At 41.6% G+C, this 22,074-nt stretch overlaps 1 protein-coding gene across 1 annotated transcript in view; it reads left to right on the forward strand.

Annotated features, from left to right (window-relative positions):
* The first annotated feature begins 3,105 nt into the window (after positions 1-3,105).
* lrrc7 (leucine rich repeat containing 7) overlaps positions 3,106-22,074 on the forward strand; it is a 116,010-nt gene continuing 97,041 nt past the window's right edge. The window contains exons 1-2 of the mRNA XM_055221552.1: positions 3,106-3,117; positions 4,133-4,292. Of these exons, the coding sequence (XP_055077527.1) occupies positions 3,106-3,117; positions 4,133-4,292 (172 nt within the window). The remainder of the gene's footprint in view (positions 3,118-4,132; positions 4,293-22,074) is intronic.

Consider the following 22,074-nt stretch of genomic DNA (forward strand, 5'->3'; position numbering starts at 1 on the left):
TGTTGGTTGACTTCCTGTCCGTGTGGTTGACTTCCTGTGTGTGTTGGTTGACTTCCTGTGTGTGTTGGTCGACTTCCTGTCCGTGTGGTTGACTTCCTGTCTATGTTGGTTGACTTCCTGTCCATGTGGTTGACTTCCTGTCTGTGTTGGTTGACTTCCTGTCCGTGTGGTTGACTTCCTGTCTGTGTTGGTTGACTTCCTGTCCGTGTGGTTGACTTCCTGTCTGTGTTGGTTGACTTCCTGTCTATGTGGTTGACTTCCTGTCTGTGTTGGTTGACTTCCTGTCCATGTGGTTGACTTCCTGTCCGTGTGGTTGACTTCCTGTCTATGTTGGTTGACTTCCTGTGTGTGTTGGTTGACTTCCTGTCTGGCTGGTGTGTGTCGCTGGCCCTGTGCCCGCCTCTTTCACAGAGTGTTGTCAAACCCAGTGAGAGGGAGGCATCTGCGCCCAGACAAGATCTTTGTACGAGAGCTGCCAGCGGGCACAGATGGCACCGCCCGGGCTCCCGTTATTAAAGAGGAGAGGTGGAGAAGAAGAAGAAGAAGAAGAAGGGATAAATAGAGGCAGAGAGAGAGGGAGAGGAGGGTGAGAAAGAAGAAGAGAGGGAGGGAGGAAGAAGAGGAGGAGAGGGTGGGAGAAGAGGAGAGGTGAGAGAGAGGGGAGAGAGAAGAAAGAGGGAGGGAGAAAGAAGAGGTGGAGAAACAGAAGAGGAGGGAGAGAGGAGAAAGACAGCTGAAAGACAGGGTCAGCAGGAGGTAGAGAGGTGGAGAAGAGAAAAAGAGGATGATTTAATGAAAGAGGGGAGGAGAGAGAAAAGAGCGAAGAGAAGAGAGAGACAGAATAAAGAGAAGTGAAGGAGTGAGGAGAGGGAGAGTAGCGAGGGGGAGGGGGGCTGGGAGAGATGAGGGAGAGAGGAGAGAGAAAAGGAGATGTGGAGGGAGAAAAGAGAGAGAAGGGGTATAGTCAGGGGTAAGGAGGAAAGAGGAAGAGGTAGAGAAGAGAAAAAGAGGGTGATTTAATGAAAGAGGGAGGAAAGCGCAAAGAGGAGCAAAGAAAAGAGAGAGAGAATAAAGAGAAGTAAAAGAGTGAGGAGAGGAGGAGAGAGAGTGGGAGAAAGGAGGAAAGAGGGGGAGACGTGGAGGAAGAGAATGAAGGGCTATAGCCAGGGGAAAGGAGGAAAGAGAATGAGGAAAAAGAGGCGGAGGAAAGAAAGGAGAGGTTGAGAGTGAAAGAGAAGAGCGAGAGGTGGTGAGAGAAGGAAAGATAACCAGAAGAGGGAGAGCGAGTGGAGAGAGGAGGATAGAGTGAGATAAGGGAAAGATTGAGATTAAGGATGGTAGAAAAAAGAGAGGCAGAATAGAAGAGAAATAATGAGAGAAAGAGGAAAAAGAGGGAGTGAGTGACAGGTTGGGATAGAGAGTAGATGAGGTGGGCAGCGGTCACTCCAGGACACATTTCTGTACTTCACTCTCTGTATCTGGAGTCAGTCCCATTTTTTGGCATTATTCCATTGAAAGGTGGAGGCGTCTTTAGGTTTAAGGTGAGACATGCTGGAAATTAACCAACCCCCAACCTGTATTTGAAACCTATGGATAAGAATTAGCGACATGTTTCGGCTACTTCCTGTATCCTCCCTCAGAAGCGTCACGTGATGGTTTAGTGTCGTGTCTTGTTGGCTGCTTTACGTGGTTTTGCCAGAAAGAAGCCGACTGGACCGCATCTCGTGTGCGATAACGTGTACACTCCCTCGTCACGATTCATGCTCCTTGGACCTCGTTTGTGGATCTCGATGGCCTCTCCGATTCAGCGCTGGTACTTGTTGACACTGGCGTTGTTCCCGCAAACGAGATCCGAGGAAAATAAATTGCGAGCGTACACTTTATCACACTCACGGGATGCAGTCAGACAGTAGGGGGCGTAAGCTTCTTCTAGTGTCTGACAAAGCCAAGTAAAGCAACATATGACACAAACGCTCCCGTCTGACAATAAGAATCGCTAATTTTAAGTTCAAAACTGAAGACAGAATGAACCTTTACCAAAGAACGTATGGATTAGTTATAAATTCTACCAGAGTTTTGCCCTTTCCTCCATCTTAATTTTAAACTCTGTGCAGGTTAGAAAGCCAGAACCTTAACTGAACCAAACTTAAGGTCATTCTTTCATACAGTTAGTTATTGCTTTTCCTGGGATGTTACATAATATAGCTTTAAACATTTTTGCATAGAGATGTTTTCTGAGATAGTCATCTGGACACTGTTTTTGATCCAGAAACCATTTTCAAATTGAATGAACGAATGAGGGATTACACTGTCTCATATCTCTCTTGCTATGGCTCAAATCCAGGTGTTTTTTTACTGTGAGTGGGGTCGCCTCTCCGCAGATCTGACCTGTAACTCGAAACCAGTGCTCGACTCCATTGAGATACTTACGCTTAATGCCATAATTCAAATGGTAGAGTCTACACCAGAGAAGTTACAGAGTGCATCTTTAAAGGTTCTGTATTACGTAGCGTTGACTCTTGTGAGCTTTAAGTCGCGTTAAAATGTTATTACCTCATCAAAAACGTACCTGGAGCACTTCCTGTATTACCTCATGACATCATAAGGTGGAACACAGTGAAAAAACAGTCTAAATACGCAGGGTTTGTGTGTTAAACATGTGTGAATGGAAAAAAAAAAACACAACTCCAGGTCCGTTTGTGATGAGGAAACAACATGCTAACATAGATCTTAAGATAGGATAATATGGGCCGTTTAAATCTCCTTTGCATTTGACCCTTTGGAGCCAGAGTTATTGTCAGTTTTATCTTCTTCCTCTTATCTCTGACACTTTCAGGCCTCTGCCCACAAGTTGAGAATCACTGTGATAAACATATTGAAAGATTTATGTGCTGGTAAAGTTTTAGGTCACCATTGTCCTGATAGAAGATTGTGTAGTGCAGCTCTATGTATGAGGACAGCTCATGAATATTTTATATGTGAGCCTCCATTTTCATTTGAACGCTGCAAAGAGAGAGGACTTGTCTTTTCACCGCAGACACAAACCGACCATAACTGTTTTTATCCTTGTCATCTCATACGTATACATAAATGTGGATAATGATAATGGTGGAGATCGTAAGCTTAAGGCGATGAGTCTAGTATACAGGTTATATTACAGGATTTTCTAGCATACATAAAATCAAGAGAAATATTTGAGCCAAGAGCAGTATTGGATGTCTGGACACACAATAATGATGCTAAGTTCTTTCGTCAAACAGCAAACACTTTGTTCCACCTTGTGATGTCATCATGTGGTAATACCGGAAGTGCTCCACTGTGTTTTTAAACTCCATACAGCTTCACTAGAATCATTTGGATAATTTCAGCCCTGGAATTGTAAATCTTTACTGAACAAAAGATAAAAGGTAGTTGTTAACTTGAAAACTACCACTACATGACATCACAAGGTGGAACAGAGCATTTTGAGTTTTGGAGATGTGGACAGAAAATAAAAATAAAACAAAACACAGCTCCAGGTATTTTTGAGGAGGTACCAGCGTTCTAACAAGGCTTAAACCTCACAAGTTACGTAATATAGGACACCAAACTTATTTTTACTAAACATCAGCCTGTCCAGGGACTACAGGTGCAACCTACACTGAAAAATGAGATAATAGGATTGGCTAAAAAATAATATTAAAAGTGCACAGTGCAGAGAGTCTGACACCTGCATGTGTCCATATAGATGTTATTGCTTTGAGAATACTCCATAATATGGCAATAAACCAATCGATCTCCATTGAGACATGCAGGTTCCACCAACAGGCCAAGTTACAGGATCTGTGGAGCTTCGAGGATGACGTCACACTGAGCGAGATCGAAACTTGAGAGCTCCAGGTGAAACTGTCCTAACTTTTGTTTTACTGTGTTGCCAAGTGAAACACATCCAAGCGGCTGTTGACACTTAAATGCGTCTTCTAAAAAGGTGACCACAGAAAATGCTCATAAAATCCTCGTCGAAGTACTTTTCAGCTTTGAAAAAATAGCACTGAAGCTAACACTAATTCTGCAGCTAACGCTAAATCAACGGCTAATAAGGAGTGTGCCTAAGATAGCTTAACAACTGACCCATGCTGCCCGTTTAATTTAGCCGTGCTTAACAGCGAATATCCAGGATGCAGTGGGCGCTGTGGTTGAAGATGAGTGTTATTACCGAAAAAGTGGACACTACTCAAGCATTTCTACTGCAGAAGAAGAAGAAGAAGAAGACACCATCGCTGACATAGAGGTCAAACGACTACGTGCAGAAAGTAAGTCTTAAGTGCTTACAAACTGAATGAACCAAGAGGAACGGAGCCGAAAAGACGACATCCTTATTTTTGGACTTAAGTATGTCTCCTACTTTGAACTTTTAACGTAGAAACCAAGAAGGGTAGGATTCGATTGGACCAACGCCAAGACCAGGTATTCCAAGGATGAAGCTACACTCCTCCACAGACAAGATGAAAGTGTTGGCTCTCAGTGGGAGTAACGACATCCCATCTCATGTTTCCAGCGACCCTTTTTCTCATAATCCCAAAAACTTTTCCCCGGTAGTCACAGCATTAGGCGCGTCACGTGAGTAAATACTTAAAACTACAAGACGGCAGCTTCACCTTCTATTTTTGTTCGGTAAAAATTGTTTCTAGATGTGACAAATGTGCCCACCAGACTGTGACCGTCTGTTTCGCTATTGATGTTATATATATTTTTTTTTACGTTAAAACGAAAATGGCAACTTTTATTATGAGACTGAAAGTTTTCATCGGGAGTGTGTGAGTGCCAACATGTGGGCGGGATTGTGGCTGTCTCTACACAACGCTTACAACAAGTGCTGTTTCCTCCCAGTCCTCAGGGGCCTGAGCTGTTACTGAGGACTGTTCTACCTCCGTTATTGAGCTTGTTTAAATTGTTTTTCAGTGGAAACATGTATCTATTGCCAAAGTATTTTTTTTTTCAGTTGTGTATTGTTTTAGTTTGAGCAGGTCTGAGCATTTAATGTTGATCCATATGACTTGGTTGGTAAGTTTAATGATGGTATTTTGTGATGAGTGCTACAAAGTATATTTATCTGAGCATTAAAGGGGCAAACAATGCTATTAAACATAAGAAAATGGGTTGGACTATTGGACTATTCCATCATTTTCATTAAAAAAAGAGGGTTGGCAGAATTAATTAACCATATTAATACCCCATTTAGATGATCAGGGGGGCCTAATGTCTTCGTAAAACAACTTTACTCAAAACTCCTAGCTGAAATGTGATTTTAACTGGACCCTGAGGCAGACTAAAATCCTGCATCTAAAACTGCAATATCCAAAGTGAGAGAGTTCACTAGGGAGTTGTGGTCTGACGTGTAGTTGTTTGATGGATGGAGGCTGCCACGTCGAGGTGAAAGAGATTATACATATTATTCCAACCTGAATTAACATGTTTTTTCGCCTGGACGGTGGTGTTGGACAGAGGACACCTATGTAGTACTGGCACACAAATACTACCCAATCATGCATATGTTCACATGGTTTTGTTGCCACCTCAAACTTCTCCCGACTTCACGTAATTGGTAACTGAGTCCTTCACGTCTTCAGAGCTTGATGTCTTTATGTGGACCAATGAGAGCAAAGATCCATCAACGCTCCAGGAGATGCTCAAGGCCTTTTTATGTGCAGTTCTCACAGTTCAGCAATAAAAAAAGAAGCTATAAAACGAGAGGTAGACTTAGAAAAAGACTTGGCTGCTTTGGAAACTCAGCTTAAGGTCAAACTTTCACCAGCTTTACTTAAAGAGACAGAGGCCACTCGTTCAGCTTTAAATCAACTCTTGACTCAAAAGGCAAAGGCTAGTGTTTTCTGTACGAGGCATAGATTGTTTGAAATGGGCGACACCCGGGGCGACTGCTGCCACGGTCAGCTGCTGGGAGAAAAGACACTTACGCTATATCACTAAAAGATGAAAAGGGTCAAAATCATTACAAAAGCAATAAGCTGGTTGATCTAATGGAACAGTTTTATTAAAAGTTATATACCTGAGAGCTCTCCGTATCACAGTGTTATACAGGATTTTCTTCATTTATCAACATTATCTGTGGAAGATCAGACTGTTCTTTGTGAGACAGTAACAAATGAGGAAGTTATTAGTGCAGTTAAATGTCTTTAGAGTAGAAAGGCTGATGGGGATGGGGCTGATGGGGACGGGCCTGATGGGGATGGGGCTGATGGGGACGGGCCTGATGGGGACGGGACTGATGTGATTGACTTGATGGTAACAGGCCTGATGGTAACAGTGTTTCAGGATCAACAGTCCAGGCCGCTCCTAAACATGTTCTTTCATTCTTTGGTTATTAGCAGTCTCCCAAACACATAATTATGCCCTAATTCATAAAAAGAGAAAACCGACTGATCAATGTAGCTCTTAGCGTCCAGTTAGTCTGATAAATGTCGACAGTAACATTTTCTCCAAAGTCTCATCAAAAAGATTACAAAACGACCTCCCATCACTAAGTCTGATCAAACAGACTTTATTAAGAATAGATCGTCTTTTACAAATATGCAGACATTGAATATTCTCGAACATTCTAATGTCAACAAAACAGAAGGCTTTTACACAAAACACAAGGCCTTGTTTTTTGACTCGATGCTGAGAAGGCCTTCGATCACATCGAGTGGACGCACTTATTGGTGGTAGCGGAAAAGTTTGGTCTGGGAAAAGGCTTCATTGATTTGATGAAATTGTTCTTTTGTTCTCCTAGAGCTGGTGTTATTGTGAACAGTATTAAAACACAGGAACTTTTCTCAGGGAGATGGACATGGCAGGGTGACCCAGTCTCTCCACAGAGTTTTGTTTTGTCAGTGGAATGTTGGCAGAGGCCATTAGACGTGACAGACGTGTTTGAGGATATTAAACAGAAGTCTGAATATGAGACTGTGTTATAAGCACATGGTGCTGTGCTGTTTGTCACTGAGCCTGTAATGTCTGTCATACAGTCCCTTGGTTCTTTGTCTGGTTCTAAGATTAACAGGAAAAAAACTATTGCTATGCCATTAGGGCACGTTGCTATGCCAACTGACCTCCCATTTACTTAGTCTTGCTCAGGATTCACAGATTTAGACACACCAAATATGAAAAGCTATCCACGCTGTTTATAAAAATGTAAAAAGGGTGTCACCAGATGGACGGCTCTTCCAGTTCCAGATCACCTTTGTGTCTTAAGTGTGACAGATGGGACCTGTTTACATGATCTGAGAAATCTGTGGACTTTTACCAAAATCTCCCAATTCTGGTTATGTAAAATTAAAGAAATAAGTACTATTGTAATCTAAACTTTGTCAGGATCCGGGTCAGACAAAAGCCATTTGAAAATATTGGGTACATTTTTATTTCTGGCACGAAAATGTGAGCTATTTAATTGGATAAAGGAGAAGCCCCCGGCCCTCACCAGTGGTATAAAGACATTTTTAGAGTATTACCCATAAAAACTCTCAGTGCAAAATGAAAAGGTGATGATGATGTCTTTGTGGAGCTGTGGCAGCCTCTCGATGAGGACTTCTCTGTGATCTCAGTGACATTATACAGAGAGGAACAGGCTCAATACAAAAGTGGGCTTCAGATTTGAATGTTTGAGTCACTGTGAGTCACTGAACCAGGTCATGTTTGTGTAATGAGGGAAACTGGATTGTTGTCCGACTGCTCTGCGTTTTGTTTTTGTGTGTTGTATTAAAGTGTTAAAAATCTCCTGGAATTAAATAAATACAGGTGTTTTAAGATCCAGCATAGCATCTCTATGGAGACAACCTGAAAAGCTACATACTGCATCATTATTAAAGGTCCTATCTTATGCAAAATTGACTCTTGTGATGCTTTTAGCCATGTTATAATGTTGTTACCTCATTAAAAACAGACCTGGAGTTGAGTTTTGTTTCATTCACACAAGTTTTATTTATTATTATTATTAGTCTGTCTATATCTCAAATGCTCATAATGCCCTGTTCCACCTTGTGATGTCATGAAGTGGTAGTTTTCAAGTTAACAGCTACCTTTTACCTTTTGTTTAGTATTGTTTAGATGTTTTTTAGATCGGAAATTCCAGGGGTGAAATAATCTAAGTGATTCTAATGAAAGTGTATGCAGTTTCAAAACACAGTGGAGCACTTCCTGTATTACCGAGTGACATCACAAGGTGGAACAAAGTGTTTTCTGTGAAGAACATACTAAAATTTGCAGAGTTTGTGTGTTAAACATGTGTAAATGAAGCAAAACGTGACTCCGGGTCTGTTTTTGATGAGGAAATTATATTATAACATAGACCAGAAAACAGCGGAATAAGGAGCTTTTAAAAATAACATGTTTTTAATTCGAAACCCACTGATATTTTTCATTTCTTTGTTAACTTTGACTGACTAAACCCTCTACTTTAACCCTCTGCTTTAACGTGAGGCCATGAACTGCGTATGCCCATAACCACTGATAGACACAGATGCTGCTCTAAGTCCTCATCATCTTCCCCCCTGCGCTCCATCCAACCTACAAAACGCGCACTCTTACGCACTCCACGTCTCACGCACACCTGTACGTGCTCCCTCTCCCTCTGCTGTGCCCTGGTTCCTCTCTCTCCATCTCCATCCCTCCTCTATCTGGTCTCAGCGTGGGGCGGAGGGAAGAGACGCTGCCGCTTTTTTTTCCCTCCTCTCCTCTTCACAGCAAAACCAAGCGAAGGAGAGAAACACACACTGCGCCTCTCCATCTTTTTTTTTCGCATTGCAATTTCCACACCAAACCTTATCTTTTTTTTTTTCTGTTTCTTTTACGTTTTACGCACGCTGTTTGGCCGCTGATCCATGGACACAGGGCGTTGTTTTCCGCTCGGATTTACCGCGATGGAGAGCTTGGGTTGACTCGGTTAGAGGAAGCGGAGGAGAGGATGTGGGTTGCGCGTAAAACTGTCGTCTCGTCCCGGTGAACCGAGGCTGAAACTACACCGGGGGAGGGAGATATTTTAAGGACTCAGCGGCGCCTATCAGAACAGCTTCCCAAATGGATAACTACTCCACTTTACAACGTAAGGCACACGCAACGCACGCACACGATTCACCTGCTGCAGTATCTATGCCCCGTGCGCATGGAGACACGGGTAATAGCGCTCGTTTTCTATTGCATTACGCGCGCTAATTGTACGTACGCTGCGTAAAGATGTGTTTTACGATTATATCAATTGTGTAACGTTTTAAATCTCACTCGTGGGACCCTGCACTCACACTACCCACCGCATTGTCGCTATATTGGACCAAGGGATACACGGATATTCAAAGATTTCTCTCATAGCGCGGTATCTCCTTGTGTTAGTCGCATCCTATCAAGTACAAGTGCTAATCGTGGCTGTCTCTAGCGTACGGATCTATTTTAAGTCGCTGGTTTTTTTTCTCTTTTTCTTTTTTTTTTTAATCCTATCTCTGGATCTAAGACTAAGCAAAATAAATGGGTGATTAAATATAAAAATCATACTAGTGGAGGTTATCTAGTGTCACGTGCTGTTATATTTGATTTTAAACATGTTTTTGATTTGATTTTCTATCCAAAATGACCAATGCGTTGAATCCCCCGGCTGCAGGCATGCTTTGTGTAGAGCTGTGTTTCTCAAATTGTGGTATGTGAGATTCTTCAGGTTCATTTTGTGGGTTGGACAAATTTAGGGTCCATTTTATCCAGTTTTTTTTTCCTATTTTAGATCATTTTTTGTTTAGAACTACAGTGGGGGTTATGCAGTCCACTTTTAGATCTGGTGTAGTCCCAGATTAGACCTGGAATAGACCTGCTATAGACCTGGTTTAGTCCTAGATTAGACCTGGAATAGTCCTGTTATAGACCTGGTTTAGTCCTAGATTAGACCTGGAATAGTCCTGTTATAGACCTGGTTTAGTCCTGTTATAGACCTGGTTTAGTTCTACATTAGACCTGGAATAGTCCTGTTATAGACCTGGTTTAGTCCTAGATTAGACCTGGAATAGTCCTGTTATAGACCTGGTTTAGTCCTGTTATAGACCTGGTTTAGTCCTAGATTAGACCTGGAATAGTCCTGTTATAGACCTGGTTTAGTCCTAGATTAGACCTGGAATAGCCCCGTTATAGACCTGGTTTAATCCTAGATTAGACCTGGAATAGTCCTGTTATAGACCTGGTTTAGTCCTGTTATAGACCTGGTTTAGTTCTACATTAGACCTGGAATAGTCCTGTTATAGACCTGGTTTAGTCCTAGATTAGACCTGGAAGAGTCCTGTTATAGACCTGGTTTAGTCCTAGATTAGACCTGGAAGAGTCCTGTTATAGACCTGGTTTAGTCCTAGATTAGACCTGGAATAGTCCTGTTATAGACCTGGTTTAGTCCTAGATTAGACCTGGAAGAGTCCTGTTATAGACCTGGTTTAGTCCTAGATTAGACCTGGAATAGTCCCGTTATAGACCTGGTTTAGTCCTGTTATAGACCTGGTTTAGTCCTAGATTAGACCTGGAATAGTCCTGTTATAGACTTGGTTTAGTCCTAGATTAGACCTGGAATAGTCCTGTTATAGACCTGGTTTAGTCCTACATTAGACCTGGAATAGTCCTGTTATAGACCTGGTTTAGTCCTGTTATAGACCTGGTTTAGTCCTGTTATAGACCTGGTTTAGTCCTGTTATAGACCTGGTTTAGTCCTACATTAGACCTGGAATAGTCCTGTTATAGACCTGGTTTAGTCCTAGATTAGACCTGGAATAGTCCTGTTATAGACTTGGTTTAGATTTGGCGTTACTCAGAAAGCTAAATCTTTTTTTTTTTGGTGGTAACTGTTGTGAAAAGTTTCAGAGCTGCTGGTAAATATGCTTCATTTAGACTGTTAAATTGATCTGACAGTAAACTGCTGACTGTGCCACGCTGTGAAATGCAAAGAATTAAGAAAATATGTGTCTATTGTTGGTGGAAAAAGTGTTCACTATGGGTCACAAAATAGACTATTGTGAGCTTTAAACAGCGTTATAATGCTGTTACCTCCTCAAAAACATATCCGGAGTTGTGTTTTGTTTCATTTACACATGTTTGAGTAATCCTGCATTATTAGTCTGTCTACATCTCCAAAGCTCAAAATGCTCTGTTCCACCTTGTGATGTCATCAAGTGGTAGTTTTCAAGTTAACAGCTCCTTTTGCATTTTGCTCAGTAGAGATTGGCAATTTCAGTGTTGAAATCATCCAAATGATTCTAGTGAAGGAGTATGGAGTTTAAAAACACAGTGGAGCACTTCCTGTATTACCACATGATGACATCACAAGGTGGAACAGAGTGTTTTCTGTTTGAGAGAAGAACTCCGTCTAAATATGCAAGATTTGTGTGTTAAACATGTGTGAATGAAACAAAACAAAACTCCAGGTCTGTTTGTGATGAGGAGTTGTATTCACACTTCACATTGTACATAGAATATATCGGGATTAAACAGGGACGAAACCAGGACTAAACTAAGACTAAACCAGGACTAAACTAAGACTAAACCAGGACTAAACTAAGACTAAACCAGGACTAAACTAAGACTAAACCAGGACTAAACTAAGACTAAACCAGGACTAAACTAAGACTAAACCAGGACTAAACTAAGACTAAATCAGGACTAAACCAAGACCAAACCAGGACTAAACCAAGACTAAACCAGGACTAAACCCAGACTAAACCAGGACTAAACTAAGACTAAACCAGGACTAAACCAAGACCAAACCAGGACTAAACCAGGACTAAACCAGGACTAAACCAAGACTAAACCAGGACTAAATCAGAACTAAACCAGGACTAAACCAGGACTAAACTAAGACTAAATCAGGACTAAACCAAGACCAAACCAGGACTAAACCAAGACTAAACCAGGACTAAACCCAGACTAAACCAGGACTAAACTAAGACTAAACCAGGACTAAACTAAGACTAAACCAGGACTAAACCAAGACCAAACCAGGACTAAACCAGGACTAAACCAGGACTAAACTAAGACTAAACCAGGACTAAACCAGGACTAAACCAGGACTAAACCAGGACTAAACCAGGACTAAACCAAGACTAAACCAGGACTATACCAGGACTAAACTAGAACCAGAACAATACCAAACCAAGTCTACATCTGGACTAAACTGGGCTCAAACCAGGACCCAAACAAAGACAAGTGAACACACCTTTAGTAACTCTTGAATGTCTTCCAGGGCAAGTATTGTAGATGAATGATACTGATTTATGTGCAGTTTTATCAGGTGTTCATTTAGGCACAGTATCAAAACTAGACACTCATTTTTCACAGGTATCAATACTAAAAAAAAGTCACATTCACAGGACAGACATGAACCTTTCCTGAATAGCTTTAGCATGATTTTATAGATTATAGCTGTATAGCAGACACAAACACAGTATATCTTCTGTGTTGTATGTTCTAATATTTACATGTTTGTGTACGTTTAAAGTATCCAAACTCCTATAAAAACTACCAGATTCTCAACTCGGTCCAATGATTGCACGGCCGACTATAGCGCTGTTCAAAAAGAGCATTTAAATTCACAATAGACTTTGCTGAGAAGAATGCTTAATGTGCATACTTAGGGTGTTATTAGCCCTGTTAGGCCCATAATTAGCACTGCAAATGTAGCACTAAAAAGCCATTTTAGACCACACGTATAGTCCATTTTATATTATAGGCTACTAAAACTGTGGAATGAATACTCTGCAGGGTTGTCAAAAGTATCAGAAATCAGATACGAATAGATACTATCAGGAGTATTGAAACTAGATGCTAATTTGACCAGAAATTATATTATTTTGGCTAATGCAATGTCATTTTCAACAGTAAATTGTAGTAGTTTCTTTTATAAAGGCTCATTTCTGTCCTGCAAATGTCATGTTTTAGTATCAATACCTGCTCAAATGAGTGTCTAGTTTCGATACAAGTTTTAGTATCAATGTTCATGAAGTTAAAATTGAAAGTCGAGTTTGGTTTGTAATAAAATAACACTGAAAACTGTTATAGACCTGTATAAAATGGACATATTTCGTCTCATCGCTTGTCAGACATGGACATTCTCTGGCAAAGCTGTTGATTTGTCATTTGAAAAAAAATAATCCAGCTCTTTATTTTCCAAAGAGCCAGCAATGAATCGACAAACAATAAACAGATTACGTTATGAAGCTGCAGTTTCTGTGGGCTTATGTCTCTCATATGGTCCATCTGTGAAGTCTGTGGAGCTGTTTGAAAATAGTTTATTTCCATTTAGAGATGTCATGTATTTTCAGATTTTTGCAGCATTATAAAACTTCGTCATCTGTCACTACGAGTCCCCTCTTGATATTTTTGGTCGAAGCAGTACTATTGGCAGCCAGTTGTGAGTGCAGTGTGTGCCCTATTTGGTGAAGTGTCCTGTTTTGGTCACTGTGCCGTAAATGTTTTCTGCTTTGGTGAGAACGACACTTTGGGCATGGTTTCGTGTCAGTGTGAGTTAGGTCTAAATTAACCCGGGAAAACAGTGTGCCTAAACCGATAGCTAGAGATATTAATAATAATACTTTAATGTTGTGTAGTGCTTTTCCAGATGCTCAAAGTTGTCCTGAACTATTCTTTCACTTCACTTAAATCAAAGGTAAACTGTCAAAACCAGACTTAGAGAGACTTATCCTGCGTTTGTCTCCAGTAGGTTAGACGACTGTAACGTCCTGCTCACTGGTCTCTCCAAACGAGTGTTAAAACAGTTGCAGTATATCGAGAACACTGCTGCTCAGGTCCTGCCTAGAACCAGGAAGTACTTCACTTATGTGTCCTGTGCTCAGGTCTCTGGCTCCTGTGGCTCAGAGAATAGACTTTAAAGCATCTCCCACTGTTAGAGCCATATGAACCGTCACTTTTTATACCAGTTACGTTCTAAAAATAACCCACAGCTTTATTTTTTACAGTTATTCTATATGTTTTTGGCTGTAAAACCCCTCACCACACACTTTATACACTTTTCTCACACAGGCATTAACATTTTCTCACATTTCTCTCTCGTTTAAACTCTCTCAAAGCTCAAACCTTCGTAGGCGTCTTTGTCGGTGCAGGACGACATTGTTTCATTGGCATTGCGGGTTTTGTCGGGGAGAAAACTCACAAACATACAGCACTTCAGAGTCACACTGCGATCCAACATTTATGTAAATTTGTCTGAACGCAATCTGTACTGTAAAAAGGTGAACCGCTGTACAAAGAAACCTGTGCAGCCGCCTTGGGGTAGACTGGCGTAGGTGAGGCTGTCAATCATCGACCGCTCCAACCAAAACCCCACAGTTAGACGGTTAGAGACACCGCTGTCCCACAATGGCCCCTGGTATACTCCGCGGTCCTCCATCCCAGCATACTTTGATCCCATTGTCTTCCCGATTAGTCTCCGAGGGCTAAAAACACACTTGCTAGTCGAGCTCAACAGCAATTCTGCGTTTGATTTATTTTGCTACACTTCGGAATTTCTCTCCAAAAATTGAAATAAGTTCCTATTCACCTTGTTCCTGAAGTTGCCGCGGGCGCCGCCGTGGTCGTTCGATTCTGCCGATCGTGACGGAAAATAGGTTCTATAGGGACTCGAGAGCCGTTTTAAAGCGTCCCAGAGAATCGGAGCAGTGTTGACTCATCGTTGCACATGAACATAGAACATTTTACACAACTCCACCTAGTTTATGTCTGATTTTAGTGGAGAACTTCTCGAAATTCTCCATTTAATCTGGAAGTGCCATCGCATAGAAAGTGGGCGGGGCAGAATAAGGTCATTATCATCCAAAAACTTGAAGAAAAGCTGTATATTTAGGTCTTCTGCAGCTGTTCACTGGAGTGTGTGAAGCTGTAGTTCTGCACAAAGCCTGGATTGAAAATAATTTGTCCTTGTAAACGTAACCGTGTCATTGTGTCACATATGGACTAGCTAACATGAGCGCAGTTAGCGTCAGCGCTGCAGAGCATGTATAAGCATTGATAGCATAAGGGCTTTATCGCGCGGAGCTTAAACCATCCGGAGCTCTGTGTAATCAAAGGGAATATTTAATTACATCTTCAGAGCCATGTTTCAAAGCAGGATCTGTGCAGCGTCTTGGGGTGAAGGCACTCAGCCGGGTCTGTGGAGAGAGGAGCGTGAAGGAAATGGAACTTGGACAACATATATACAGACAATCGGACTAGAGATGCACCAATCCAGATTTTTTTGTAGCTTTAAGCATCTGCCAAGACCCGATATTAACCGATACCAGTGTAGAGGCTGAAAACAGTATTTGATTCCTTTAAAATAAAATAAAAAACTGATTCAAATGTGTTCCATAGCTGTTATTATCTCGCAAGTAACTGCAGAACAGCTTTGTGGAAGTACAAATTCAAATATTATGAGACTTTCTGGAGCAAATACGATCAGTAATTACATCGATTTATACAGTATGTCCAGGATATTGACTGAACTGGTATTTGGAAGTTGATCGAAGGCATTTTTCAAGATTTGATACCAATATTTGATTGGTGCAGCCTTAAATATCAAACCACAACACATCTTGATCTTAGTAGCGTTGTATTGTATTGACGTTTCTGACAGATCTGCTCTTGTGCCTTGTCTCCCCTTCTCACTTCTCACTTTTACAACTCCTAAAATCATTCTCACTTGAATCTGGGCTGCTTCTTTTTTGTCGAAGTTGTCTCAAAAGAGTGCGTTGTAAGAACAGCACTTCACGACAAAACGAGACGCGAATAATAAAGTATTTTTCCTTCTTTTCAACGCAGAAGTGAGCTGTGATTGGCCGAGCTTGGGCGGTCCACTCCAGTTTCACTTTCCCATTTAAATAAAGCCCAAAATGAATGTACGTGGATATTAACAATGTGCTAGCTAAAGGGTTTGTGCGAGCTAAAGACGAGTTAGACAGATTACACATTTAAACACCTACTTCCTCCTTCCACGGTGTAAAAATCAGACACCAAAACGATCCTATTTCCCCTCAAAATCTCCTCTTTAGTCTTCGTTTGCCTTCAACTATCAGACAAAAACTTGAATGTGCAGATATATCACTTTATAATACCCTTTTTGGAAAGATTATCTTTTTTTTTTGGTGTTTTAATCAGCTCTTTTTGTCATTTTATAGGCATTCTTCTCAATCAGTCCGTCCCTTTTGTTCAGCCAAGCATTAGATTTGCAATTTATGTTTTAATATTAGGATTCTGTTCAGTTCTCACATATTAAAACCATCCAGAAAATTGACACAAAAAAAACTGAAATATTGTGATTAATGGTCCTGTATTACACAAAATAGATTCTTGTGAGGTTTAAGTCCTGTTATAATGTTGTTACCTCCTCAAAAGCATACCTGGAGTTGTGTTTTGTTTCATTTGCACATGTTTGAGTAAGTCTTTCTACATTTTCAAAGCTCAAAATGGTCTGTTCCACCTTGTGATGTCATGAAGTGGTGCCTTCCAACAGCTATTTTCTACCTTTTGTTCAGTACAGGTTGTAAATTCCAGAGTTAGAAATTATCCAAATGATTCTAGTGAAGGTGTGTGGAGTTTAAAACACCGCGGAGCACTTCCTGTATTACCACATGATGACATCATAAGGTGGAACAGAGTGTTTTCTCAGCTTAGTGTGTTAAAAATGCGTGAATGAAACAAAACACAACTCCAGGTCAGTTTTAGATGAGGAAACGACATTATAACACATCTGAAAATAGCGTGATACGGCCCTTTAACCTCTCAGCGCTGGTCTGTACCCATGATGCATTAGGTCAGTAACACGTGAGCCGTTTGCTGTCACTTTATTCGAGCTGCAGATCCTTTCTTCAAACGCCTGTACATGGACGGCCTATTTGTGTCAGTTATTTTTAGTCCAGCCCAAAGAGCATGTTTCTTACATCTATATTTAAACCAAATCGACGTTTCGAACAGTGATGTGTGTTTTGCTTCCTCAGATGTTTTGTCAAAGTTTTAACGAAATGCTAATTTTAGACGCAGGCCTACAGCTCGGGGTTTTAACCGTTTGTATTATTGTAGCATTCTGGTGTAAGGAAACGCACTAAATTCCTTCTGGTTGTTTATTTTCTGAACACAAGCGCTGCTGTAGGTCGTGACCCAAGCGAAAACAAGAGCGAAACAACAGCAGTCGCAACTTCGCCCGTCTCCAAAACGGACCAGTAACTCACCAAAAGTGTCACAAAAAACGCAACAACAACCAAACCAGGAAGTATGACAGGTGTACGGTTTGCATGCTAGTTGTTCTGACTGCAGAAATTTGTGAAAAGCACTTATAAACTCATCACAGGTCTAGTCAGAAACTTGCAATTAGATGAATATTACGCGATGAGTGACTGTAATTAATTGCAAAAGCTTTACAGTGAGTACTTTTTCTGCTCATCCAAGAGGTTTCTCCAGTTCTGACAGAGTTCTCGTGGGTCTCTGCCTTTTGTCTGTCCGAACGGGAGCGCTAACTACACTGACGCTAACACACCCTAGTTGTTTATAGCAGGGGTCCCCAACCTTTTTTGCACCACAGACAGGAGTAATGTCGGTTTTATTTTCACAGACCGGCCTTCTACGTGTCGCAGATAAAGTTAAATGTATAAAAAAATACAACTCACCATATGGCTGAATCAGTGGGAGCCCTGCGCTTGTTTTTTATCCTTCTTGTTCACGTTTGTTTCTTTCAAAAAACTCTAAAGGCTTATCTTTTAATCCTGGGTGCTTAGTCTCCATGTGCCGAAGCAGTTTTGAAGTTTTTCCTCCGCATATTATGCAGAGCGGACTTGGCGCGTGAGAGTCACCTGTAGCAACAAACCCATATTTTAAGTAGGACTCCTGGTGTTGTCTGTTAAATTTATCTTTCTTTTTCTTGGAGGTCGTAGGCTCCTCTTCTAGCTCCTCATTTGGACTTTTCCCCTTTGCAAAAAACCTCTCCAAAGACCTTTGTTTTTGGCTCATTTTCGCTAGTTTGTGGGTCTACTCGCTGTTATATCAAATGGATTTCTGTGGCGATTTCCTCTCAGGATTTTCATTATATACCTACGGACGAGCTTATTAGCGTGTCATAAGGGACGGGCGAAAGTCACGTCGGAGAAGATGCGGTCGCTGATAAATTATTTACTGTTTTCGTGTTATTACCGTAGCTAAACCCATTGAACTACCCTAAGGTGTGAACTGCGCCTGAGTCATACTTTTCATGATCGTTCAAACCCACTGATGCGTGACCTTTAAGCCTGACTGCACATATTGTTTTCTGTGTTTTGATTTGTGTTTAAACATGAATCCACGCTGGTTAAATACGTAATTGCGTTTAATTTGCTGTCGTACACTTACTACGCAAAGTAAAAGTAGTTTTTTGCTGTTTGCAGAGACGAGCGTTCCTGAAGTCAGTCACGTTTAGTTTTCACTCTCCTTCAAACTCTTCACGGGATGGACCACCGCTGCGTCTCCTGCGGATGAAGCAGTGGCGACCCGGTTGCCTAGCGACTGTAGCCGTGGAGCCCGGTGTGACGGGTATAAGGGAAGCTGTTGAGAGAGCTGAGGACATATCTGCACAGGGCCATCGTAATGAGCTCATATTAGAGAAGTTAATTTAGACTCCTGTACAGTTTTATAGATCCTTTGAGACGCGTAATTATTACAAGAATAGATGGTAGTGTTGTCACGGTGCTAGAATTTCACTTGAAAACTTAATTTCGATACGAGGGAATAGACTTAATACCACAACGATAATAAAAAAACCTCTTTATTTAGACAATAGAATATGATTTTCAACATTAAATCATCGTACTTTCTTTCTAACAAATACAACATGTGGCTTGACGATGCCTCCTTCCGGACTGAGTGTCAAGTTAACACATTTTTTTTATACTTTTTTCTTCCTTTCCCACATCTTTACACATGTGTCCCTGTTTTAGCCTCTCCACTTACTCTTTGTTTAGTCCCAGAGAGAAACATTGTGTCATTCTGCCATGTCTACTCCACAAATGCATTTATCTTAGTCTAGTTCCCATCCCAAAACCGTCACAGCATCGTTTCCGTGGCTACAGCGGAGACGGTGTTGCCATGGTTACCCAGTGCATGTTGTTCCCTCGTTCACACTGGAGCCTACGACTTGAACGGTGCTGCTGCTGCGTTCAGGGCCCGAGGGAAAACCCGCTGCCAGTTGAAATGGAGAGGTTCGTTTGTGCTTTGGTTACGGTCTTGGTCTTTTGGAGAACCGTCCAGTTGTTTGTGTTTGTGTTGACTTCGTAATATTGTAAAATCTGGGTAGTTTAAAGTGGAGCTGGAGGACAGGTCTGAACTCTATGGTGGAATTTCCTGTTTCATGTCACTAAAACATATACATAGACTATCATTTTCAAAGTACAGGTTGCCGATATGTCAAAAAAAAGTCCACAATTTTCACAAAACGAGATCAATATTTCACATTTTCTTTATCTTTTACATTGTCTTTAAGAGGTAACTAAGACTATCCTCTGTTTCTGAACGTTCACACTTCACTGCAAATGGTTAAACCCACCTGTCACTCACTCAGATCATAATGGCGGCTGACCCGTAGGAGGAAAGTGCAGTAAATAGAACTGCAGTAAATAACAAAGCAGAGAGTCACAAAATGGTCATTTAACCAAATTAGCAGATCATCACAGTTTTTCTCACCGTATCTCCCAGCCTTATTTTAAAGAGGTTGTATTATTGCAGAATGGACTTTTTTGGATTTTCTAGCTTTCTACTTTGCCGTTATAACGCTGTTTCCTCATCAAAACATGCCGCAAGTTCAGTTCAATCCAATTTTATTTATATAGCACATTTAAAAACAACTTCAGATGCCCAAAGTGCTTCACATAAAAGGCAACAAAAAACAAATATACACATTGTACGATACATAAGCAAAGAATAATAATAAAACACCAAGTTGTCCAAGAGGTAAGTTTTGAGTCTGGGCGCTAAACTGGTTTTATATGTCATCTGTGCATGTTTGAGTAATCTAGTGATCTCTCCCTGGGCGCTATTCCATTCTTAAAAGTTGCTAACGTAGTAGCCGCAGCCGTTCTGGGGTAGACTGACTGAAGCGAGGCGGCCAATCTGCGCCATCAGCCTTTCCGACCACCACGATCACTTTAATTGAGTGGAGTGCCTTGCCCAAGGACGGCGTTACGCTTGTCGGAGCTGGAATCTAACCGCAAACCTTCACGAAAGCACTGACAATCGCACACGCATGGCTGCCTTTGAATCTACCTGCTAGCGATAAAGAAAAGCACTGAAATAATACTAAGCGCTGGTTCATTAAAATGGCCGCCCCTCCACATTATGATGAAAGATATTTTTATTTAAGGACTGAGGGAGCGAAGCTGGACACTGGGGTCTGCTCCTAAAGCTCCTCACCTCATTTCACCTCTCACATAAAAGTGCTCTGAGCGCCCGCTAACAGAGAGGCTAATGAGATCTGTCACGGTCTGAAGATGGTTTTCGATCATTCGTGCCAACTGCTTTTGATCAGTTTATTATTTATTGGGATCGGATCATGTGTAACGTTTGGATTTTGATGGAAATTTGATGAAAAAGAGCAAGAATACGTCACTTCGCAGGTGGATTTGACCAATACAATGATGCTGCAGCTAGTAGTTACCTCATAAGGACAGCATAAGAACATTTTTGGTGTATATCGCCAACTTCGACTTCGAAAAGAGAGCAGTTTTTGTGTCTTCAGGCAAGGCACTTCACCCAACATCGCCTGAATGTGTTGTGTGTGAGTGTTGGTGGTGGTCGGAGGGGCCGATGGTGCGGATTTGGTCTCGTTGGCCTCGTTTTGGCCAGTTTTACCCAAGGCAGCTGCGGATACAATAGCAACTTACCATCACTGAGTATAGAGTGAATGAATAATTCACGTAATTCTCAAGCAACTTCGACTGTTTGAAGAGCTACATAAGTAAAAAGGCATTGTTATTGGTAAAATCTTTGCAATCCATGTTGGAGATTGACCGATATCGGGGTTTTTTTCATGGTTGATGTCGATAATTGTCCTGCACAACACATAAAAGTCCTTTGAGCGCCCGCTAACAGAGAGGCTAATGAGATCTGTCACGGCCTGAAGATGATTTTCGATCGTTCCACCGTTTGCGCCAACTGCTTTTAATCAGTTTATTGTTTGTTGGGATCGGGTCATGTGTAACGTTTGGATTTTGATGGAAATTTGATGAAAAACGGCAAGAATACATCACAGCAGATAGTAGTTACGTCTTCAGCACAGCATAACGCTAATATCTAAGTGATTTAAGTTAATAATAATACGTTTTTGCTGTATATCGTCAACTTCGACTTGAAAAGGGAGCTGTTTTTGTGTCTTCAGGCAAGGCACTTCACCAAACATCGCCTGAATGTGTTGTGTGTGAGTGTTGCCGTTGGTCGGAGGGGCCGATGGTGCGGATTTGGTCTCGTTGGCCTTGTTTTGGCCAGTTTTCCCCAAGGCAGCTGCGGCTACAATAGCACTGAGTACGACTTTGAGCGTCTGAAAAAGCGCTACATAAATCAAAGGTATTGTTATTGGTAAAATCTATGCAATCCATGTTGGAGATTGACCGATATCGTTTTTTTCACGGCTGACGTCGATAATTGTCCTGTAGATAAAGCTTCATGCGGATTCTATTGGCAGCTGTTCGGCTTTAACAAAATATCTCCATGTCTAATCCATGCACACGTCCTACAGTGGTATTATTTGACCATTCATTCACGTATTTACCCGTCGTTCCGTCTCTATTGCTATGCTAAAGCCTGACTTGAGTCCCTGGGAGTGAGATGTGAGTGAGCGCCGCGAGAGAGGCATCACTGGGGGCTGTTAAATTGTCTGTGTGCTTTCAGAGAGCCATCACACGCTGCTTTATAGTGTCGTTCCAGGCTCAGATAGCACAGACAGCTCCGCGCGGTCCGAAATGACCCGTGCTCCTGTCTCCAGCTGGGTCCCATCAGCGGCAGAGTCCGGGCTGATCCGCGCTGACAGCCACAAGACGCAACACAGTGACCTAAGCGCAGAGAAGGCGACGTCAGGGAGCT

This window comes from Periophthalmus magnuspinnatus, chromosome 4, assembly GCF_009829125.3.
Source record: "Periophthalmus magnuspinnatus isolate fPerMag1 chromosome 4, fPerMag1.2.pri, whole genome shotgun sequence".
Classification (NCBI taxonomy): domain Eukaryota; kingdom Metazoa; phylum Chordata; class Actinopteri; order Gobiiformes; family Gobiidae; genus Periophthalmus; species Periophthalmus magnuspinnatus.